The 23,774-nt window shown below is 35.0% G+C and overlaps 1 protein-coding gene across 1 annotated transcript; it reads left to right on the forward strand.

The window, feature by feature from the left end:
• Nucleotides 1–8,890: 8,890 nt before the first annotated feature.
• Nucleotides 8,891–13,686, forward strand: LOC147299953 (uncharacterized). The gene is made up of 8 exons (XM_086244337.1): nt 8,891–9,110; nt 9,201–9,274; nt 9,353–9,434; nt 9,969–10,019; nt 11,759–11,859; nt 12,500–12,653; nt 12,746–12,958; nt 13,328–13,686. Exons 1-8 carry the CDS (start codon nt 8,988–8,990, stop codon nt 13,415–13,417), a joined length of 888 nt encoding a protein of 295 aa, XP_086100463.1. The 5' UTR covers nt 8,891–8,987; the 3' UTR covers nt 13,418–13,686.
• The last annotated feature ends 10,088 nt before the right edge of the window (nt 13,687–23,774 follow it).

Consider the following 23,774-nt stretch of genomic DNA (forward strand, 5'->3'; position numbering starts at 1 on the left):
GTAGTAGTGTTAGGACGTTTTACTATACAACTATCGGCATCATATTTGGATGGCCTATGGCGACCACTTCGTTCGCAACCAAGGAACACTCTAGCTTTCTTCCCCACCCTTGCTTCATCAGACCTCATAATGACAATAACTATGTTGTTCGTCCTTCCTTGTGCACGTGCCTAGTTAACCAATGCATCCCTCGAATGAAATATCTGCACATATAATTTACATTATTCACATTTCAACTACATTTACAACATATATTTCCCAAATAACAAATAGATATCTCATTTCACTACTACAATAATATAAATACACAACACTACCTACACAACGGTTTTGTTAAAACTGTTGTGTAATTTTACAGGATAACGGTTTTTAAAAAACCGTTGTATGTATGCATGAAATCCAATGGTTTTTAGAACGATAGATTTTTTAGTTTTCCCTACACAATTGTTATAATATGCGACCGTTGTATAAGTGAAATAAAATGAAAAAACTGGTCTATAGTAACTTCATTAAAAAAATTCCCTGTTCACTGATATGTTGGCTCCTTCGATATTTTCACTTTCCCTCTGTCACTTTCACTCTCTCGATCTATTCCCTCTCATTTTTTCTCACCAAAATCAAAAGATATCTGAGAGAGAAGCCACCCTCTGCGCACCCACCTGACCTCCAAGCGCACTTGTCCGACCCTCCAAGCGACCTCACAAGCCCACTCCTCTCGATCTGCTTTCTCTCTCTCTCTCAAAATCTCTCAATCCAGTTGCACCCACCTCCCGCCAGCCCTCCCAGCCCAATCGCACCCACTTCTCACAGATATCAAAATCTTCGATCTTCTGTTTTACTCACCATTCTCTCTCCTACCCTTGAATCCCAAGGTCAGAAGCTCTTTGATCCGTCTCTCTTTCATTACAAAGTACAAACCCTAGCTTTCTCACTCTTTCTTCTCTTTTGAAATTAGAAAGTTAGAACCCATATCTGAGAACAACTACAAATAAGTGAATAACGAAATCTCAGGGCTTCTAGCTTGCTCGTAAGGACGGATATTCTGTTGCAACCAAAAATCGGCTTTTAAAAACAAGCTTCCTTTGGAGTGTTTGAGGAGGAAGAAGAAGGCGGAAGAAATGGTGGAAGAAAGGAAAATTGAAGCTCTTAAAGAAAAAGGAAGGAAGAAGAAGAAGCTGGATGAGGACCCTGAAGATCCACCAGAGAGTTGTCGCATTTCTGGCATCTTTCATGGCCATGGCCTGGATCGTGATCCTGGTGGTGGTGGATCTGGAGCAGGTTTGGCTACCTAAGGTAATAATTCCTTCTCTTTAATTTACAGTATTTTTCTTTGTAATTTCTATTTTTCATGTAGCTGTTTACATGATCAAATCAACTCGATATAGGAATCGGTAGTAGTATGAGGTTTTTTAAACACAAGTTTAACTCAGTTGCAGTTCTTAATTGTTAGTAAAGAGAACAGTAAAGGAATATCTCTGAACTTGTTCAAACTCACCTCGATAATCAATTATGTATGTACACACACATACATATGTCTTTGTATCTAATGCTGCTTGGCCAGTTGTGATTTATGATTAATTTCTTACGCTAGAACAACACTGGAAAATTGTTTTGGCAAGTATTTGGTATTGAGGCTGCAACCTTGTGCCTCTTTGGCATTGCAGAGCATGAAGAAATAATGTGGGATGTATTTAAGCTTGCAGGTCTAGTTGATTTTTCTTGCTTCTTCAAATAAGTTCAAAAACTAATTGTGCCTTCAACTCGGACAGCTTAATGTGATCAGTGTATTGCTACTTTGAATTATTCAACTCTTTTTAGGGAAACATAGTACTCTCTCCTTATCCTAAAAAAGGATACTTTAATTCCAGAGTGTCCTTTGAATCTACTAAAATGGATTGACTTTTTTATTAATGTTTGTAGCCACTGGCTCTTGCAATTGATATTGCAACTACATATTGAAACTTAATTACTGACATTACTACCCATCTAAATTGATGAAGTTAAGTTGTCACTATTATTTTGAGCAGTTAGAACTGGCAGTTTCTTATGTGCTCTCTAGTTTAATTTTTATGGATGTTAAACCTGTTGAATCATTAACATATGTTTGGGATTTACATTAAATTCAAGTAAAAACAATGTTTGGTGCCTCTATCCTAATAAAAATTCAGTTTCTTTTCATGTTAGTCTTGGTTGACCTTTTAGTTTCATACCTTTTATTTTAACTAATATTCCTTTGATTATAGGTGCATCTAGTGATCTATGTTGTACATGTCCATACCATTTAAGAATAGTTTCTCTTATATGGGTGTCACTCTCAAGGTTTCTCTACTACAATAGTTTTTAATCTTATCTTTTCTAGTCACTCCTATCATCAATCTTAGCATTTCTCATTTCATGGATGCATTGCTCTTACTTTTTCTTTAATTTCTTGCATTATGTCCCCTAAATGTATAATCTACTTAGTCCAGCCTATTATGACAACCAATCTTCATTCTGTGTAATAGGAACGCCTAGATAACTGGAGAGACAATGCAGTGCCTGCTCAACGTGTGTTTGTCAAGGTAGCATCTGCAATCTCAAGGTTTGAGCCTGTGACTGTCTGCTCAACTTGATATATACAAAACACTGTTAGAATTTTGATGTCTTAAGGGTATAATTTCAGCATTTTAATGTTTTCTCATGGCTGCATTTTATCATGGACCTCTTCTTGGATATACAGGTATTGATGATGGTTGTTATTGAGATTGGAGTCATGACCTTCTTGTTGCGCGGAAGGTTAGATCATTGTTTGATTGTACATGATATGTAGCTCTGTGGATGATATGGTAAGAAATCTACTTGGTTGCAATCTTACATCGTATTAGATTAATTTTCTTTCATACTGAGATGCTCTTTGGTCTTGATCCTCTTTTCTTTATTACTTATGCATACACAACTTTAAGAAACAAACCAGAAACTAGGAAGAATAAATGGATTTCTTTTGTTCTCTTTTTTTTTTTCCTCATTTTTCCGTTTGTTTTGGGTTTCAGATTTCAATTAATGTTCTAAATGAATTTTGTTTAAGCTAGATATGTCTGCTGTTTTTGGTAACATACTGTCATTTGAATACGGCAGCCATTAAATATGATTGCTTGCTGGGCTGAAGATCCCTATGGGGAATCTTATAAGAAGCATTTTGCAAGGGTTTCAGATTACTTATGCGTGGCAGAAGATGGAATAACAATGCAGGTTTGTATAACTGTTTCCCCCTACTGTTTGCTCAGGTTTTAAGTTCAAATTGGTTGGAAGTGCTACTTGGGCCACCAAAGTACTAATTTTGATACTTTCTATTTTTCTCTTTTTTTTTTTTTTGTCTAAGATACTCTCAATTCATATGCAGAGTTTTGGTAGTCAGGCGTGGGATGCTAGTCTTTCCATTCAAGCTTTGATTGCTGGAAATCTCACTGATGAACTTGGACCTGTACTTAAGAAAGCACATGATTACCTGAAGAAATCTCATGTTTCTGTTACTTTCTATACTTCTCTGTTTACTATATAGTATATACTTTGTTCATGAAGCGTCTTATTTTCTCCTTCTACATTTTTAGTCAGCTAAAATATTAATTCACTTGTAATGTTCTAGGTTAGGGAAAATCCTTCTGGTGACTTTTTACTTTTAGCCCATTTTCGTCACATTTCTTAAGGAGCATGGACTTTCTCTGATCGAGACCATGGATGGCAAGTTTCTGACCATTCTGCAGAAGCTCTGGAGGTATTGTTTTTTTACTCACATGCTTTCAGAAGTTGAGGGTTGAGCTTTAAACATAACAATTATATATTGCTTATAGCATAAACCATCGTATTAGTTATCATTGCTTACAGCCATAGCATATATCATAAGAGTCACAGCCTTATGGATATTGTGGAGAAAAGCGGTGGTCAGTACCATGTATTAGTTTTCATTGCAGATGGCCAGGTTTACATCTAGAGCCTTCTCTCTACCTCCTCTTTTTCCGTAATGCATGTGAACAATCTTTACTAAGTACAGATTCCTTGATTTCATGAAGGTTATGGTAGATATATTACTGTAAAGACTACGTCTATTCACAAGAATATCTAGCATTTGATGAAAAAAAAAAAATGGAGGTTGCGTTCTTATCTTTTGAAAAAGGAAAAAAGGGTAATTTGATACACACATATTATAATTTTGAAAGGTCAACAATTAATTAGTTTAGAAAAGCATTGTTAATTCTCAAGAAAACAATGTTATAATAAATTCAAGTAATTCTTTAACTTAAGACCACATTATACAACATAGTTCTGATTATAAGTTTTAGATTGGCCTTGAATTACTTGTAATTTTCTTATCACTTTCACTACCATTCAAGGTTTAAGAAGCATTCTTGTGTCTCAACTGCAGTAGCTTATGAAATTAAATAGGATCATGGCATATATCAAATAAAAAAGGCAAGCATTACCCCATACCCTCTATTTTGTCTAATAATTAACTAAATGGTTGCATGTACTGTATGCAATTATTTATTTTATTTCATTTACTTAACCACATCTATTATACACTTAAATAAAATACAAGTTTGAGCTTTTGAATACTGAAAGTGTTAATAGTATTCATACTTCTGTGGTGGTGTTTTTAAAAAATAAAACAAAAATGGGCATAGGTATGCTAGTGTTAGCTCTTATATGGTGGCTTTTTAATTAACAAATTAGCTCAAGTATATATATCTTTCCATTTTGTTCATTAGGTTCTAGGAAGCTGAGGATGACTGAAAGGAGGCCTTGAATTTGGAATATCCCTATAGAAAAGGCATGACGTGCAACAATTAGCAGAAAACTTGGATAGTTGAAAGAATTCACTGAGAGTATGTAAAAATTAAGTGAACTATGAATTTGTTTCCTGATGCTGTTATTGCTGATTATTGCTGTTTCTTACCTTGCAGAGTGGAAAGTCTACAGCTATCTATGCTTGTGCACAAGATGAAAGGTTTGTTACAAAGCCTCGTAAAAAGTGCAAGAAGTATGGGAACAATGCAGATATAGAAAGGTTCAAAAGTTGGTCTCAAAGTTTTTAAACCATGTCATGCCTTTATAGTTTGTGTAACAAGTACTTTTTTCTATGTATAGCTCATCAAGCTACTTTACAATTAATTTATTGGGGTATTGATTGGCAATGGATGTGTGAATGAGTTTGCTATGACTTTGTAAACTTCAATTCCAATTTAATGAATTCATGGATATTTTTGAGCTGTCCATATTTGTGGATTTAATTGGATGCAAGCAGGGATTTAATGGGATTTAATTTCAATTGGATGCAAGCAGAGATGTTAAAATGTGAATCAAATAAATAACAGTTGTCAATTTAAAAATATTGTGTTAGTCAAACCTAGACAACACTTTTAGTTGATTAATCATTGTGATAATCAAACCTAGACAATGATTTTAGAGGAAAACAAGTTGTGGATAATTAAATTACACAGCGGTTTTAAGTTATAAACAGATGTGTATATGTGATTAAAATAACATGTTTTAGCTAAACCTGTTGTTTGGAGATGCATTACACAACGGTTTTAGATAATCAACAGATGTGTATATGTAATTTAAACAACATTTTTGAGTAAAAACTGTTATTGAGCATCTCTGCTAACAATATTCCTACCAATTTTATACCTAATTATACAACGGTTTTTCTTAAAATTGATGTTTAACAGTACTTTGGACAACATTTATAGTAAATAGGCATTGTGAGATCATTACTCATACAATAGTTTTATATCTGTAAATGTTGTGTATTGTGTTTCAAGACAACCGTTTTAGACGAAAATCATGCATTTTGGTGGACACTAGACAACAGTTTTAAATTATAACTGTTGTATGAAACCATTCAGACAACAATTTTTAACCGTTGTCTGAATAGACTATAGACGCCACACGTCTAGACGGCGAAATTTTGGGCAAATAGACAACAGCTAAAAACCGTTGTCTATTAACTTTATTGTAGTAGTGTTTGTTGTGAATTCATTACTATAGTCATGTGAGTATTCGGTCAAAACTTTGGCCTCGACCTCGGCCCCAATGTAGTCCTCAACCTTGCTGTTTCGAGTAGAAGCACCACCATATTGCTCATATTGTTCATCGTACTACACATAAAACATGGAAATGATGTTAAAACAGTGTGTTCAGCAGAAGGTTACCAAACAAAATGAATATATTCGGTAGTAATCTGCCGAACCAATAACCTTAGTTCGACAGTTGACTACCGAACAAGATCGATTTTACATAAATAAAAAACTTCATTCGACAAATGTCTTCCGAACATATGTAAAACTTTCGGTAGATTACTGTCGAAATTTGTAAGTTTATTCGGCGAATAGTCACCGAATAGATTTTTTTAATTTTTTTTTGTAATTTTCATTCGGCAGGTAACCATCGAAAATATTAGTTTTGTTCGGTACTCATCTGTCGAACAATTGAAAAAAGTTCGGTACTGGTTCGCCTAATGAGTCGCCTAATTACTATCATACCTCGTCTGAAGGTGATTAAGGGACGAGTGAAGACTCCATTCATGAAAACTAATATATATTTCTACAATATTATTCTCTATATGTAACCAAGAGAGAAAACTTAGGGTTTAATGGAGGAAAGATGAAGATATGAGGTTATGAGAGGATGGGGTGTGCAATGAGAGTTTTAGGATTATTGTGGTTGGGGTTTAAGAGTGTTGGGTTGAGTGTGTAAAGAGAGTTTTTTTTTTTTTTTTTTTTCAAATAATATAGGTTGTCTTTTTTGGTCATTTCTCTTTGTGTCAATTAGGTAAATTCACAAATTAAGTTGTTAGGGGTGTGCAAAAAGAAAAAAAAGGGTGTGCAAATAGCAGCTCTTTTTTAAAAAGTTGTACAAAACTACAAACATATTTCAACTTTTATTATATGTCAATTTCATACCTCTGTTACATTTTCTGTCAAAAATTTTGTTATCTACCTACGTGGCACACACAGACCTCACCACTAAACTCTGATGTGGCTTTTAAAAATGGCCACTTAGATAAAAATAATAAAACCATTAAAAATACCAAAAAAAAAAAAAAAGCCCAACAACACCCCTACCCATCAGACATCCCTTTTCTTTTCCATTCTTTGCAACTTCCCCATCATCTCCAATTTCCACCCACCATACCTTTAAACATAAAGGGTAAACTGCAAAAACTACCTCTAGTTTGGGATCTGTTGCAAGTTGATACCTCATGTTCAAAAGTTGAGTTTAAGCTGCCTTAACTAACTGACGTTGGCTCTAAAGTACCTATGTTAGTTCTTATTCCTCGTTACGTACTGACGTGACAAATCGCTGGATGTAGCCCGAAAGTTTCTTTCTTTGATTAGTTGACCCTAGTAAGTGGACTCTTGGACTGCCACCCTTGGGCTACTTTCAAACTACCTCAAGTTAATATTGAAATTATAAGACTAGGTTGTTTACTGACTTATCTTTGTTTGGAATCGACCGAAAATTTGACTTTGTTGAATTATCTTCTGCAAAGTCTTTTTTTTTTTTTTTTTAAGTCCAGGCTGACTGGGACAATTGTAGAACAATCATTTGGCTTTTCATTGTGGCTCAATGTTGGCTCTCTGAATCCCTAAACCCAATGGTCTATGTATCTTTCACTCGAAAAAATGATTATAGATCAATGGGATCAACAATTGCTCCGAGCCCTGGCAACCCACTATCCTTCTTTTGAAAAAAATATTATTTTTTTCTCAAGTGATTTGATTCATCAATAGGGGACCATCCCATACCATAGGAAGTTGATTCTTGAAATGTCGTCGTTCAAGCACATGTTGACCACTGATTCAATCTTCAAACCAAAAGCCAGATCTTACTACTAGAAAACGAAAGGAGCACACAAGGCATATCTCGTTGAATCAGTCTTTTTAAAGACTTCTGTTCTCCTTTCGCACCGCCCATTTCGTCGTCTACTAAATAATATATATGCTCCTGGAAGGGTAGGAACTCTAGCTACCTAAATCAATAAAGACCAAAAATAAGAAATGGCAAGAGAAATTTTATATCAATAGAGGAAATAATGATTTGGAAAACTCTAATGGTCTTCTTTTATATATGATGAAAATGTCTTTTATTGAGTAGAAATGAAGTGATCAAACAATTTTTCTTTGAAAACTCAAGGGATTTGGAATAATGCCACGTGGCTTGACACCGTGCCATGTAACATAAAATAATATAAAATACATTATAAGTAATTAATAAAGGTTTTTTATTACAAATAGTCCCTTAAATTTCACCAAAACATCAATTTGGTTTCTAAAGTGCAATTTTACTCTATGTCATCCCTTATTTTTGCCACCAAACATCAATTTGGTCCTTCTGTCCCCTTATGTTTAAAATACCATTTTTTTTAAGGGCAAATACGTCTTTAAATCCCTAGACACTTTGAAAATTCGTCAAAAATATTTTGGGACTCAGAAAAATTTCTCGAAATTTCCTATAGATTTGTCTTTACTATAACTATTTTTATATGAGGTCAAATTAAAAAAAATGGTATTTTAATTTTTTAGAATCTAGTTTGAGAATTCCAAATTTTCTAAAAAATACTAAACGTCAATTTGATAATTTGACCTCATATAAAAATAGTTGTAGTCAAGACGAGTCTGTAGAAATTTTCAAGGAATTTGTTTCATGTCCCTAATTATTTTTGGCGAATTTTTAAAATATGTCTAAAGGGTGTTGAGACATATTTGCTCTTGAAAAAATGGTATTTTAAACAGAAAATTAAACAAAAGTGGATAAAGGGACTAAATTGATGTTCGGTAGTAAAGAGGGATGACATTGAATGAAATTGCATTTTAGAGACTAAATTGGTGATTTGGTGAAACTTGAGGGATTATTTAAAAAGCCTTGGTAAAACTATTTTTTGTTGGGGCAATTTGCATAGCGTGTGCGTGGGTGAGCAGCAGAGCAGAGCGGCAGGCCGCGGGCAGACGATGAAATTGTTTGACGCCCACTGTCACCTGCAAGACCCAAGAATCTTTGACAAGGCACCCGGATTAATTGCAGCATCCCTTGAATCTGGCGTTGTTCGTTTTGCCGTTAATGGAGTCTCTGAGGTACCCCTTCCATATCATACCTTTTTCCCTTTCCTTATTCTTATGTTCAATCCGCTCCAACATCGCCACCATTCTAATGTTTCCTTTTAGAAAGATTGGCATTTGGTCAAGCAGATTAGCGAGTCTTATCCTTGCATAGTTCCCTGCTTCGGTCTCCATCCCTGGTAAGTCTCTCTCTCTCTCATTCGAGATTGAAGTTCTTAATTGTATCTTCTTTAAACTTTTTCTTCTCTTGTATGTAGGTATGTTGCAGAGAGGACACCCAATTGGCTTAACACTTTAAAACAGTTCTTTGAGTCTACACCCTCTGCTGCAGTTGGAGAGGTTGGTAGCTAGGGCCCATTGGCTTGAAGATTTTCTTTTTTGTTTATGTTTATATCTTCTGTTTTCCTGTCTGCAAATTACCATTCTGGTTTTAATCAATCACTTGAAGTGAAGAGCTCCCCTTTTGAAAATTCCTTTCTGGTCAGTTTCCTTCAATGCCCTTGCCCTCACTATGTGAATTTTTCCTACCCCAAGTAAGAAAGCGGAAAAATTGGTTTGTCACTTGGCTCTTGGGGTTCAACTTCCGGGTTCAACATTCATTATTTCTGAATGGCTACCCATTTGAGGGGTTTGCCATGTTATCTTATAGGAACTTTTACGAGCAAAGCTTAGGATGTGTGATCCTAATATTACCATGCCACTGCTATCTCTTTCGCTGATTTCTGTTCTTTATGAGTCAGCCACATCAAGTTTTTAGGTCACGTGAAGTTCCTACTGTATAATCTGATTTGCTACAATAAAAAAATTAATAGGTTCAAAAATCTCTATACCCATAATTACAGGCACCTCTAATACAAACATGTAACCTTTCAGATTGGCTTGGACAAAGGTTCGCAAGGGAAGAAGGTTGATTTCACAGATCAGGTTTCTATTATTCCAACTAATTCTTGCTAAATATTCGTATGAGTTAGTCATCTCTTCTCATGGGAATCAACCGTGGGCGAATCTGTGAAGCCTTTGTGGCAATGCCATCGAGTATGTATATTATCCATTGCTTCCACTTGTTTTTGTTGGTGGGGGGACCCCAAATTTGCCATTGTAAGTTTTCATGATAATCTAAGAATTCAAATTTAAGGACAATTCAAGTTCTATTTTGTTCTGGTCGACAAATTATTTTCATATGGTTATACACTTATACCTCATAAAAGCCTTATGAGAAGCTTCTTTATGTATATAGATATGATAAGATAAGGATATGAGAATAGAGCATTGAAGTCCTAAAGAGAAACTTTGTGGATGCTTTAGGACAGTGAATAGTGCCCCGTCAACTATATGCATATAGCCATAGAGAGAACTCACTTATCCTCACTCAAAGCTTGGGTTCGAGTCTCACCAGTGCACATGGTAGGGTATGCTCTTGGACTATGTGTTTGACCTCTCTTGTGAGCTAGTATTTGCGGGTTGGGGATTGCACTTCCCACCCCACCCTTTTTTTCTTGGTGGAAAAAAAAAAATTCCACTTGATATAATTACTTGATAAACACATACATAATTCACTTAACACCCAAGGAAAAAGACTCCCTAGGATTCTTAGAATTTCTACAGTGACTATATTTAATAGAGAAAATTTCTGCATAGGAAGTTTTATAATTACTTGATAATCACAAAAGATGCTTGTTGTAACTCTAAAACTAATAACTCAATTTAAGAGAAGAAAATTCCTTTAAACTCCCCCTAGATTAAAATTTGTCAAGAAGGGTATCTGAATTTTCAATTGTGCCACCTTAGTTCCTATCGTCAATCCCGTTAACCTTTCTGTCCATTTTTTATCATGTGCCGCACACAATTTTTCATCAACTTTACTGTAGGTTGATGAGCGTCGAAACAACCGCAAGTGCATTCGAACACCCAACTTAAAACTGGACCACGTGGTGCATATTTTTCCGTGTTGGGCCATTTGGTATCTAGGGCGTCCAATTTGGCCTGTATTGTAAATGAGGCATCTAAAAACCGTTTTAGTCCTAAACTCCTAAGGGCAAAGCCTTTAAAACCATACAAGACTGTAGCCCTAGACTCCTTAGAGATAAAATAGCAGCTAGCACTGTTTATGTTTGCATTGTACACATGCACCCATACATGCACAAATACACATCCTCTGACCACACACTCATGCTTTGACACAGACATGAAAACATGCAAACACTGAATCTGTGCACGCAACTCACACACATTCTCATGTAGAATCAATTTTTTTGTTCTAGTAATAAGGTTGGAGCATTTTGTTGCGCGGTTCTTTTTTGGAGATACAATACAGGGGTGCTATGTTTTAGACTCAATAGTTGGGATGCTATTGCAATGTTTTCGGTAATTTACCGCACCAAAGAGTATTGACCCATGATCTCACTTTCTATCCTTGTTCTTAAAGTTGGAAGAGGTGTCAATGAATGAAGAAGGAAGGCAATTTTTTTTCCTTTTTCCGTCCAATCAATCAGCCTCTATGTTGTTATTTATCCATAAACATTTGAGTTTCCATGCTACAAAGATATGTAGCTGCTTGTATATGTTCCTGAAATCTTAATGGGCTGATCAAAACAATTTTGTATCCCATTCATCATCGATACCTTCCTTAAAATTGTATATGTGTTATAAGGTTTCCACTGCAGGTTTATGTATTCAGGAAACAACTTGAACTTGCAAAAGAGTTAAAAAAGCCAGCATCCATCCACTGCGTTCGTGCTTTTGGTGACCTTCTTCAGATAATGAAGTATATATTTTTTAATTTTTTTACTTTTATATGTATTTTAATCATTGCTTAATGATTAGGACTTTTTTAGTAAATGGACATGGTTGTAACAACCAAGAACTAAAGAAGCTATTTTGAGACCTTGATGGGAATTAAATCGAAAGTGGGGCATTTACTGTGGGTTGCTCAGTTATAGAGTCTGATTTTTATCTATGTCTCCAACTTCAATCCTAGAAATTTGTTTCATGCATCCTTCCAGCCAGCCAGCCAGCCAGCCAGCCAGCCACCGGTTTCTTGCAATTTTTGAAGTTATCTAACCACTGAATTTCATGGATTGTAGCTCGTCTCTGTAATCTTTCCTGTAAAGTCTCTACTTATCGGCAAAATGTCTGTGCTCTGGGTTCGTTGAATCATTGCTTAATGATTGCTTTCCATGGCCCTTAGGTTTTGCACTTTTGTTTTTGTGCAGAACAACCTTGAAATGTAGAAGGTGTATTTTGTTTTTCCATGCTATAGGTGCTGCATTTTTTTGTTTGTTTATAGTAATGTTAATTCATAATTTGTAATTTATGAGGTTTATCCAAAGTAATCATTTGTCATTGCCTTGTAGCTTTTAATTTTTTTATTCAATACTTTCTAAAATGGATAATTTGTTTGTCAGATCTTTGGGGCCTTTTCCTGCTGGTGTGATTCTTCATTCTTACCTCGGTTCTGCTGAGATGGTTCCTGAATTTGCCAGTCTTGGTGCTTACTTTTCCTTCTCTGGATTTCTCATGTCCATGAAATTAGAAAAGGCAAAGAGGATGCTGAAGATGGTTAGTTCAATAATTAGGTTGTTGTGTGCTATTTAATACACTAGACACTGTTGAATCCAATATTATCTTCTTTTTATATTATTCGTTTCTAGGTGCCTTTTGAAAGAATTTTACTGGAGACAGATGCACCTGATGCCTTACCAAAGTCTGAGTTAGATTCTCTGCATCTGGTTGAGGGAGATGCTTCTCTTCCTGTAGAGCTTCAGTCACACTCACGAGAAGTTCTCTCATCTTCAAATGCTGGTGCAATAGATGCATCAACACTTCCAAAAGAAACACTAAATCACCCAGCAAATATTCACCATGTATGTCTTACTAGTTACAACACAGTCTTGCTAAGTATATTGTTCAAGTATATTTATTATTGTTGTTGTTTCCGCTGCTGATGTTTGGTGGTTCTTTTCTTAATTTCTTGATGGATGATGTGCAGGGGCATGTCCTTTTAGTACTTGTGTTAAGAATAGAAATTACAGACATTACTTGTAGAAAAAGAAAAGAATATCTCTTTCAGCAGGGAACTTTATCATAGTAGTTGATTTTTTGTCATGTCCTTTGCTTTTATATCATAGTAGTAATCATGAACCAGGTAGAATTCAAATAGACATTGTAACATCCTTTATGTCATTAATAGTTTACGATATATGTTTGTTTACATTTCATGACTCCAATTCCAGGTACTCGTCTATGTTGCGTCTTTGCTAGAGATGCCCAAAGAAGAAGTTGCTGAAGCAAGCTACCAAAATGCAGTACACTTATTCTCTTAGGACATCTTTGAAGGGCTCTTTTAAAATTAGTAGGAACTACTTAACTCATACCTGAAATCAGGGCTGATCGCGCAGTCGTGCTGACTGAGAAAGATGGCATAAGTAAAAGTCATATATCATTTTGGTGTTGCAGTAGCACTTGAAAATGAGGTAACTTTAGCAGGTGCAACCCGCGTCCTCCCCAAATTATCTTGTAATCCTGATCTCCTTACAAAGGATTTTATTGTCTTGGATGTAGATGACAAAACTCATAATCATCTTGGGGTGGGGTGGGGTGGGGGGGGCGCTCTTTTTTCATAATTTCATATGCTAAAAACCGGTCATTTTGTCTCAGTTGTCCTCGTAGTTTGTTTTGTAAAATATGTTTGGATAGATGGGGCAATAATAGCACCACTTGAATAAGGACCCATTTAGCACTGTTTTTACTAATCTAAAAGCGTTTTTAGAATTGTCAAAAACGCTTTTAGATTAGTAGAAACGCTTTTGGTAGTGATTGACAAAAATAAATAAAAATACTTTTGGGTTATAAAAGTGTTTTAAAAGTGTTTTTAAGAGGTTTTTTGGTTATAAAATAGATATTTGTGTTCATGTTCATGGGTCATCTTGTTTATGTTCATGTAATTGCCAAAAACGCTTTTGGGTTATAAAATAGATATTTGTGTTTAACTTCCTGAGAGAGGATTTTCAGAAGAATCAATTGACAATGTAAACAAAATCTAGAAAAACAAAGCCAAATATGATATGTCTAGCACTAGTAGAATCCCTTTATTAGTATAAATAGATTTCAAAAGGGGAAAAAACTATGTTTTTACAATCCAAATTAATAAATCAAAATGAAAAGAATTGGATTATCAAAATTTATTCATGAAATTGGGAAAAAAGAGTAAATTTCGAACATCATAGACAACATTGCATTTGAATTGATTGAATTCACAAGTTATCATCTATTATTTGAGTTGAGTCCATATGCAACTGGAGAGTTGGGATAAAAAAAACAATAACAATAATAGATGTAGTACTTTTGGGTGTTAATGATGACTCTTTCTACAAATAATTGGATCATTGTACTGATGTGATACAATCCTTTTTATTTTGGATACAAAACAAAAGAACTAGTACAAACAAGGTGGACAAATAGTCTACTGGAAATGTGCTTCTAGAAATGAGAAAATTTGAAAAAAGGGCAAGTCTAACTTTTTCATCCTGGACATAACAAAGTCATTAAAGGACCTTCTTTTTGTAGTTATTTACCCACTTGCCATTCTTTTTTGTTTCAGCTTTCCATCAAGTCTTTTCCCAATATGTAGAAAATTAATTCTCCCTCCATCCTACCTCTCATCCCATCCCTCAAGTTTGACTTCTGAATTTTTCCACGAGAAAAACCGTTGAATAAATTCCCTAAATCCTAAACACACTAACAACACAGTGCCAAAACAGGTTCCATCTTACTAAATCCTAGACACACCCACATCACACAATAATGGAATAGCAATCCGAACTGATTTACAATCCATCCCAACAAATATCCAGGGCAAGATACAAAAATATTAGAAGATAATTCCATTGCAACATCCAACAAGGACCAAGGAAAAAAAAAAATGATTGACCAACTTTGCTCCTTATTCACACAGAACACCCTACATGGATAATGGATTTGCACTCTACAGAGAGCAAAAAAGATCTACATTTTGGAGCAGAGAACGATGTCCCTTTTTTTTTTTTTTTTTTGGTGAAACGGTGCCTAAGTTTGTTACTGGAGAGATAGACAGACGCCGCCGGAACAAGATCTCCCCTCCACTAGAGTACGGTGGTGAACAAGAGCATGAAGGTTAAAGACGAGAATGGCAGAGGGACGAAGAATCACCAATCAGCTGGAGCACAACGATGAGCTCATTGATCTTTGATTTGCAGCATCCCCTAGGTTTCTAATTTTTGTTCAAAGTTTAATTTTCGGTTGGTTAAATAATTTATAATTTTTGAATCATGTTTTTTCTTCATCCAAATATTTTATATCAGGTAATGGTTTAAGGTTGAATTTTGTTAGTTCCTTGATTTCATATTTAAATGTTTTATCTGTGATTATTTATTAAACTGTGATTATTCAATTAGGATTACGATTAGAGTTATGATGTGGGTTACAATCGGGGTATGATTGGGGTTACAATTAGGGTTACAAGTTTCGATAAGGGTTACAGTTTGGGTTACAATTGGGGTTACGATTAGAGTTACGATCGGGGTTGCGATAAGATGTTATCGATTAAGTTTACAAACAATGTTACGATTTGGGTTAGGATTAAGGCTACGATTAGGGTTTGAATCATGGTTACGATCAGTGTTATGTTAAGGGTTACGATTATGGTTTCAATGAGGGTTAAGATTAGGGTTATGATCATGGTTTGAATTTATGTTACGATTGGGGTTTCGATTAGGCTTTTGATCAGGGTTCCATTGAGGGTTATGATTAGTGTTCCAATTAGGTTTTAGGTTAGGGTTTCGATCAGGGTTGTGTTGAGGGTTCCAGTTAGGGTTTTGATTAGGGTTACGATAAGGGTTTCGATTAAGGTTACGTTGAGGGTTTCGATTGGGTTACATTGAGAGTTCTGATTAGTGTTTCGATTAGGGTTATGATAAGGGTTTCCATCAGGGTTATATTTAGAGTTACGATTAGGGTTTCAATTAGGTTTTCGTTGAGGTTATGATTAGTATTCCGATTAGGGTTCCAATCACGGTTGTGTTTAGGGTTAAGTTGTAGGTTTTGATCAGGGTAACGATTAGCGTTTGGATTGGGGTTACGATTAGGATTTCGATCAGTGTTATGTTTAGGGTTCTAATTAGGGTTTCAATAAGGGTTACGATTAGGGTTTGGATTAGTGTTGCGTTTAGGGGTCTAATTATTGTTTCGGTCAGGATTACAATTAGGGGTTTGATTAGGCTTCCTATTAGGGTTTCGATTAAAGTTACACAAAGAGTTTCGATTAAGGGGTTACAATCAGGGTTTTGAAACCCTAATTATAACTGTAAACGTAACCCATATTGAAACTCTAACCTCAACCTTGATTGAAATCCTAATTATAACTGCAAATGTAACCCAAATTGAAATCCTAATCAAAAATATAATTGAAACCCAACTTGCAACCTTGATCGAAACCCTAATTGTAACCCAATTCGAAACCTTGATTGAAACCCTAATCAAAACCCTAATTGAAACCCTAATTGAAACCCTGATTGAAACCCTAATTGAAATCCTAATCAAAACCCTAATCTGAACCCTAATTGTAACCCAATTTGAAACCCTGATTGAAACCCTTATTGAAACCCTAATTGAAATCCTAATCAAAACCTTAATCTGAACCCTAATTGTAACCCAATTTGAAACCCTAATTGAAACCCTAATTGAAACTTGATTGAAACCCTAATCGAAACCGTAATTGAAACCCTGATTGAAACCCTAATTGAAACCCTGATTGAAGCCCTAATCTAAACCGTAATTGTAACCCAATTTGAAACCCTGATTGAAACTTGATCGAAACCCCCAATCGAAACCCTAATCTAAACCCTAATTGAAACCCTAATTGAAACCCTGATTGAAACCCTAATTGAAATCCTAATCAAAACCCTAATCTGAACCCTAATTGTAACCCAATTTGAAACCCTAAACCCTAAACCCTAAACCCTAATTGAAACTTGATTGAAACCCTAATCGAAACCGTAATTGAAACCCTGATTGAAACCCTAATTCAAACTTGATTGAAACCCTAATCGAAACCGTAATTGAAACCCTGATTGAAACCCTAATTGAAACCCTGATTGAAGCCCTAATCTAAACCGTAATTGTAACCCAATTTGAAACCCTGATTGAAACTTGATCGAAACCCCCAATCGAAACCCTAATGTAAACCCTAATTGAAACCCTAATTGAAACCCTGATTGAAACCCTAATTGAAATCCTAATCAAAACCCTAATCTGAACCCTAATTGTAACCCAATTTGAAACCCTGATTGAAACCCTGATTGAAACCCTAATTGAAACCCTGATTGAAACCCTAATTGAAATTGTAATCAAAACCCTAATCTGAACCTAATTGTAACCCAATTTGAAACCCTAATTGAAACCCTAATTGAAACTTGATTGAAACCCTAATCGAAACTGTAATTGAAACCTTGATTGAAACCCTAATTGAAACCCTGATTGAAGCCCTAATCTAAACTGTAATTGTAACCCAATTAGAAACCCTGATTGAAACTTGGTCGAAACCCCCAATCGAAACCCTAATTGTAACCCAATTTGAAACCCTCATCGAAACCCTATTTGAAACCCTAATCGAAACCGTAAATGTAACCCAATTTGAAACCCTGATTGAAACCCTAATCGAAACCCTAATTGTAACCCAATTTGAAACCCTGATTGAAACCCTAATGGAAACCCTAATTGAAACCCTAATCGAAACCCTAATTGAAACATGATTGAAACCTAAGCAAAACTCTAATTGTAACACAATTCGAAACCCTGATTGAAACCCTAATTGAAACCCTGATTGAAACCTAATCAAAACCCTAATTGTAACCCAATTTGAAACCCTGATTAAAACCGTAATTGAAACTTGATTGAAATCGTAATTGTAACCCTAATCGAAACCCTAATTGTAACCCAATTTGAAACCCTAATCGAAACCCTAATTGAAACCCAATTTGAAACCCTAATTGTAACCCAATTCGAAACCCTGATTGAAACCCTAATTGAAACCTAATCAAAACCCTAATTGTAACCCAATTTGAAACCCTGATTGAAACCCTAATTGAAACTTGATTGAAACCGTAATTGTAACCCTAATTGAAACCCAATTTGAAACCGTAATTTGAAACCCTAATCGAAACCCTAATTTTAAACCCTAATCGAAACCCTAATCGAAACCCTAATTGTAACCAAATTTGAAACCCTGATTGAAACCCTAATTGAAACTTGATTGAAACCCTAATTGAAACTCTAATCGAAACCGTAATTGTAACCCAATTTGAAACCCTAATTGAAACCCTAATCGAAACCCTAATTGTAACCCAATTTGAAACCCTGATTGAAACCCTAATTGAAACTTGATTGAAACCCTAATTGTAACCGTAATTGTAGCCCAATTTGAAACCCTAATTGTAACCCAATTTGAAACCCTAATTGAAACCCAATTCGAAACCCTAATTGAAACCGTAATTGAAACCCAATTTGAAACCCTAATTGAAACCCAATTCGAAACCCTAATTGAAACCGTAATTGAAACCCAATTTGAAACCCTAATCGAAACCGTAATTGTAACCCAATTTGAAACCCTAATGGAAACCTTAATCGAAACCCTAATTGTAACAGAATTCGAAACCCTAAATGTAAGGAAGATCGATACCCTAAACCCTATAACTGTAAACCTTAAACCCTTTGAAACCCTAATCGTAAGTATAAACATAAGCAAGATCGATACCCTAATTGTCACTCTAATCACAAATGTAAACGTAATCCAAATGAAAACCCTAATTGTAACCCTGAAGAAGAAATATGAATGAAACCCATATTGAAACCCTAATTATAACCCTGAATGAAACCCTGATCGTAACCCTAATTGAAGCGCTAAAGTTGACCCTAATTGTAACCCAATTTGAAACCCTAATGGTAATTGTAAACGTAAGCAAGATGGAAACCGTAAACTTCATCCTAATTGTAACCCAATTCAAAACCCTAACGAAAACCCTGATTGAAACCTTGATGGTAACCCTAATTGAAAGCCTGAATGAAACCCTAATGACAACCTTGTTTGAAACCCTTATCGTAACCCTAATGGTAACCCTAATCATAACCCGAAACGTAACCCTGATTGAAACCATAATTGTTTTCCTGTTAAGGTTTGAATCAGGGTTAGGATTAGAGTTTTGATTAGAATAATGCTATACTTACCACATTCTTATACCATCTCACGTGTCATTATTTTATTGGACAGAGTTTTTGTTTTCTTTTTTGGGTTTTTATTTTTATTTTTTAGTATCCAATGTATGAATGCCATGTAAGTTGCCACATAATTTGATATGAAATTATGGTATAAAAATGTGATATATCTAGCACTACTGTTTTGATTATGGTTTTGATGAAGATTACATTTAGAGTGTGGATTAGGCTTTCTATTAGGGTTTTAGTTAGGATTGTGATTAGGGTTAGAATTAGGGTGTCAATCAGAGTTATGAATAGCGTTTCGATGATGATTGTGTTTGGGGTTACGATTAGGCTTCTTATTAGTGTTTGAATTAAAAATTATAAATTGTTAAAACAACTCAAAATTAAACTGTAAAAAAATATTAGAATCGTTGGTGGATGCGGTAAAGAAAACATGAATGAGGTTCCTGTAAGAAGCCCAATGTTATGCTGTAATTGCTATTCTCCGTGGGTAGTCCCATTTTGACCATGAATATTTGGTTTTTTTTGTGACATCTCCGACGTCTTGTTCTCTCTATTTGGTGACAAGGTTAGGCATGATTGAGCATTAAGATTGTTTAGGTGCAAGGAATTAAATTTCGGATTTTGAGGAAATTTGGATGGAAAATCTTGACGGAAATTTTGTAGATTTTTAAATTTGAACAAAAATTGGACGGAAACGAAGAAAATTGCTATCAAAATACGGAAATTTGTAATGAAAGTTTACTATATTTTTATTTAACATATTATGTACTATATTAATAAAAAACAATGAAAAAATCAAATATATTAGGTTTTATGTGATATTAGGTGAATATAGTGCGTGTTGAAGCAAATATTGTTAAAAAAATTAGTATATTTTTTATAGTGTATAATTTAATTATACACTAAAATCTAAATCGTAATACTCTATATACTCAATATTCTTTAGGATATTTTTAATTATTTTTTTATATATAAATGTTTTAGAGTTTAAGGTTTAAAATAAGTAAACGAAATGCCAAACTTTTTTTTTTTTTTTTTTTTCTTTCCAACAACCAAAGGCCCCAAGCCCCCCCCCCCTTTTTTTTTTTTTTTTTTTCATTACTTCTTTTCCCCGTGCTTCTGTGTTCAGTCTTTTATTTATTTATTTTTAATCTTTCCTTCCTTTTTTCTCGTGTCTCTCAGCTAGGCAAGCTTTGTCTTGAGTGAGTGTAAAAACTCAAATTTTGGCTTATAGTAATTTTGTTACTTAAATTTTTGAAATTTGTTTTAAGGTTTGTTTAAAGCAATTAAAAATTTTGTTAAGTTTATTTTAACTAATTTAGACCTTTGATTGTGGTTGTAGAGCATAGTTGTGTGGAAATGAGTTTTAAAAAATGAACTTGAAGAATGTGGCGATTATTTTTTTTTAGAATTAAATTACGAGAGTAAGATTTTTTATAATTTATTTGAAAGCAATTTGACTATTTTGAGGTCATAGGAAATTAGTATTGAAGAATACGAGTGTGTGGAATTTGTGGGTGAATTATTTGGAAATTTTTGAAGTTGAAGAAAATAGAAAATTGGAAAATTTGGGCGAAATTTTCACGAAAATTGTTAAATATGTATTTTGATATTGGAATGGTAAAAAAATGAAATATTTGGCGAACTTTTCAAAATTTAATACCTTGGTTAGGTGTGAAATTGTAAATAATTTTTTGGGTGGTTTACCTTAGTGATATATTATGAGAAAAAGAAACACTAAAATATAAAAAAAAAACAATAGAAAAATAGTTATACACTTATAATAAAAAACAGTTAAAAAAAAAAAAAAAAAGAAACAGTAAAATAGAATACTGTGAGAAATAAATAGAGTAAATTAAAATATTTACAATAAGAAATAGTAAAATAAAATATTTTTATAAAAGAAAACTGTATATAGAAAAAAAGCAAAAAGAATAAGTATACTTAAAAAACAGTAAAATACAGTAAAGAAATTTATAGAAAAAGTGAATGAGAAATTATTTTGCAAAAAAAAAGAGTAAAGTAAAATATTTTTAGAAATGAGAACAGGAAAATATAGAAAAAAGAATAAAATAGGTATACCTTTAACAAAAAACAGTAAAAGAATAATTATGTTGTAAGCCAGCAGAGTGAGTAGAGCCCAACCATGGTTAAGAGAGAAGAGCCCAACTCAAGTATATTGGGCTAAGGGACTGGGCCTTAAAGAGAAAATATCTTTTTGTTGTTAAACTCCAATTCTGAAAGCCCAGCCGAATTTTAGTTTTGGGCCGTTCGACCTTCTCTTTCGTAGGCCCAATTTTTTGCTTGGCCCATTTTACGTTTTTTATATAGTATTTATTTTTGTGTATATTTTATTAGTGTTTGACTGTTGACTTTTACTGTTCATGGTTTGACTTTTATGGTTACTGTTTGGATTTTGACTTTGTACTGTTACGCGGTTGACTTTGACTTGTACTGTTGATCGGTTGACTTTGACTGTTACTGTTGCTCAGTTGACTTTGACTTTTTACTGTTGCTCAGTTGACTTTGACTTTTTACTGTTTCTCAGTTGACTTTGACTTTTTACTGTTGCTGAGTTGACTTTGACTTGAGGGTATAGGGTATAGGGTTTAGGGTTTAGGGTTTAGGGTTTAGGGTTTAGGGTTTAGGGTTTAGGGTTTAGGGTTTAGGGTTTAGGGTTTAGGGTTTAGGGTATAGGGTTTAGGGTTTAGGGTTTAGGGTTTAGGGTTTAGGGTTTAGGGTTTAGGGTTTAGGGTTTAGGGTTTAGGGTTTAGGGTTTAGGGTATAGGGTTTAGGGTTTAGGGTTTAGGGTTTAGGGTTTAGGGTTTAGGGTTTAGGGTTTAGGGTTTAGGGTTTAGGGTTTAGGGTTTAGGGTTTAGGGTTTAGGGTTTAGGGTTTAGGGTTTAGGGTTTAGGGTTTAGGGTTTAGGGTTTAGGGTTTAGGGTTTAGGGTTTAGGGTTTAGGGTTTAGGGTTTAGGGTTTAGGGTTTAGGGTTTAGGGTTTAGGGTTTAGGGTTTAGGGTTTAGGGTTTAGGGTTTAGGGTTTAGGGTTTAGGGTTTAGGGTTTAGGGTTTAGGGTTTAGGGTTTAGGGTTTAGGGTTTAGGGTTTAGGGTTTAGGGTTTAGGGTTTAGGGTTTAGGGTTTAGGGTTTAGGGTTTAGGGTTTAGGGTTTAGGGTTTAGGGTTTAGGGTTTAGGGTTTAGGGTTTAGGGTTTAGGGTTTAGGGTTTAGGGTTTAGGGTTTAGGGTTTAGGGTTTAGGGTTTAGGGTTTAGGGTTTAGGGTTTAGGGTTTAGGGTTTAGGGTTTAGGGTTTAGGGTTTAGGGTTTAGGGTTTAGGGTTTAGGGTTTAGGGTTTAGGGTTTAGGGTTTAGGGTTTAGGGTTTAGGGTTTAGGGTTTAGGGTTTAGGGTTTAGGGTTTAGGGTTTAGGGTTTAGGGTTTAGGGTTTAGGGTTTAGGGTTTAGGGTTTAGGGTTTAGGGTTTAGGGTTTAGGGTTTAGGGTTTAGGGTTTAGGGTTTAGGGTTTAGGGTTTAGGGTTTAGGGTTTAGGGTTTAGGGTTTAGGGTTTAGGGTTTAGGGTTTAGGGTTTAGGGTTTAGGGTTTAGGGTTTAGGGTTTAGGGTTTAGGGTTTAGGGTTTAGGGTTTAGGGTTTAGGGTTTAGGGTTTAGGGTTTAGGGTTTAGGGTTTAGGGTTTAGGGTTTAGGGTTTAGGGTTTAGGGTTTAGGGTTTAGGGTTTAGGGTTTAGGGTTTAGGGTTTAGGGTTTAGGGTTTAGGGTTTAGGGTTTAGGGTTTAGGGTTTAGGGTTTAGGGTTTAGGGTTTAGGGTTTAGGGTTTAGGGTTTAGGGTTTAGGGTTTAGGGTTTAGGGTTTAGGGTTTAGGGTTTAGGGTTTAGGGTTTAGGGTTTAGGGTTTAGGGTTTAGGGTTTAGGGTTTAGGGTTTAGGGTTTAGGGTTTAGGGTTTAGGGTTTAGGGTTTAGGGTTTAGGGTTTAGGGTTTAGGGTTTAGGGTTTAGGGTTTAGGGTTTAGGGTTTAGGGTGTTTAGGGTTTAGGGTTTAGGGTTTAGGGTTTAGGGTTTAGGGTATAGGGTTTAGGGTATGGGGTTTAGGGTATAGGGTTTAGGGTTTAGGGTTTAGGGTTTAAGGGTTATATGGTTTAGGGTTTAGGGTTAGGGTTTAGGGTTTAGGGTTTAGGGTTTAGGGTTTAGGGTTTAGGGTTTTAGGGTTTAGGGTGTTTAGGGTTTAGGGTTTAGGGTTTAGCAATTAGGGTTTAGGGTTTAGGGTTTAGGGTTTAGGTGGTTTAGGGTTTAGGGTTTAGGGTTTAGGGTTTAGGGTTTAGGGTTTAGGGTTTAGGGTTTAGGGTTTAGGGTTTAGGGTTTAGGGTTTAGGGTTTAGGGTTTAGGGTTTAGGGGTTTAGGGTTTAGGGTTTAGGGTT

This window comes from Dryas octopetala, chromosome 1 (genome assembly GCF_963921425.1).
Source record: "Dryas octopetala chromosome 1, drDryOcto1.1, whole genome shotgun sequence".
Taxonomy (NCBI): domain Eukaryota; kingdom Viridiplantae; phylum Streptophyta; class Magnoliopsida; order Rosales; family Rosaceae; genus Dryas; species Dryas octopetala.

Excerpts from the sequence above, each read along its gene's own strand:
- LOC147299953 (XM_086244337.1), top strand. The coding sequence starts at position 8,988 with ATGAAATTGTTTGACGCCCACTGTCACCTGCAAGACCCAAGAATCTTT. Across the intron at positions 9,111-9,200 it reads CCGTTAATGGAGTCTCTGAG|AAAGATTGGCATTTGGTCAA; the intron begins GTACCCCTTCCA and ends GTTTCCTTTTAG. Across the intron at positions 12,654-12,745 it reads CAAAGAGGATGCTGAAGATG|GTGCCTTTTGAAAGAATTTT; the intron begins GTTAGTTCAATA and ends ATTCGTTTCTAG.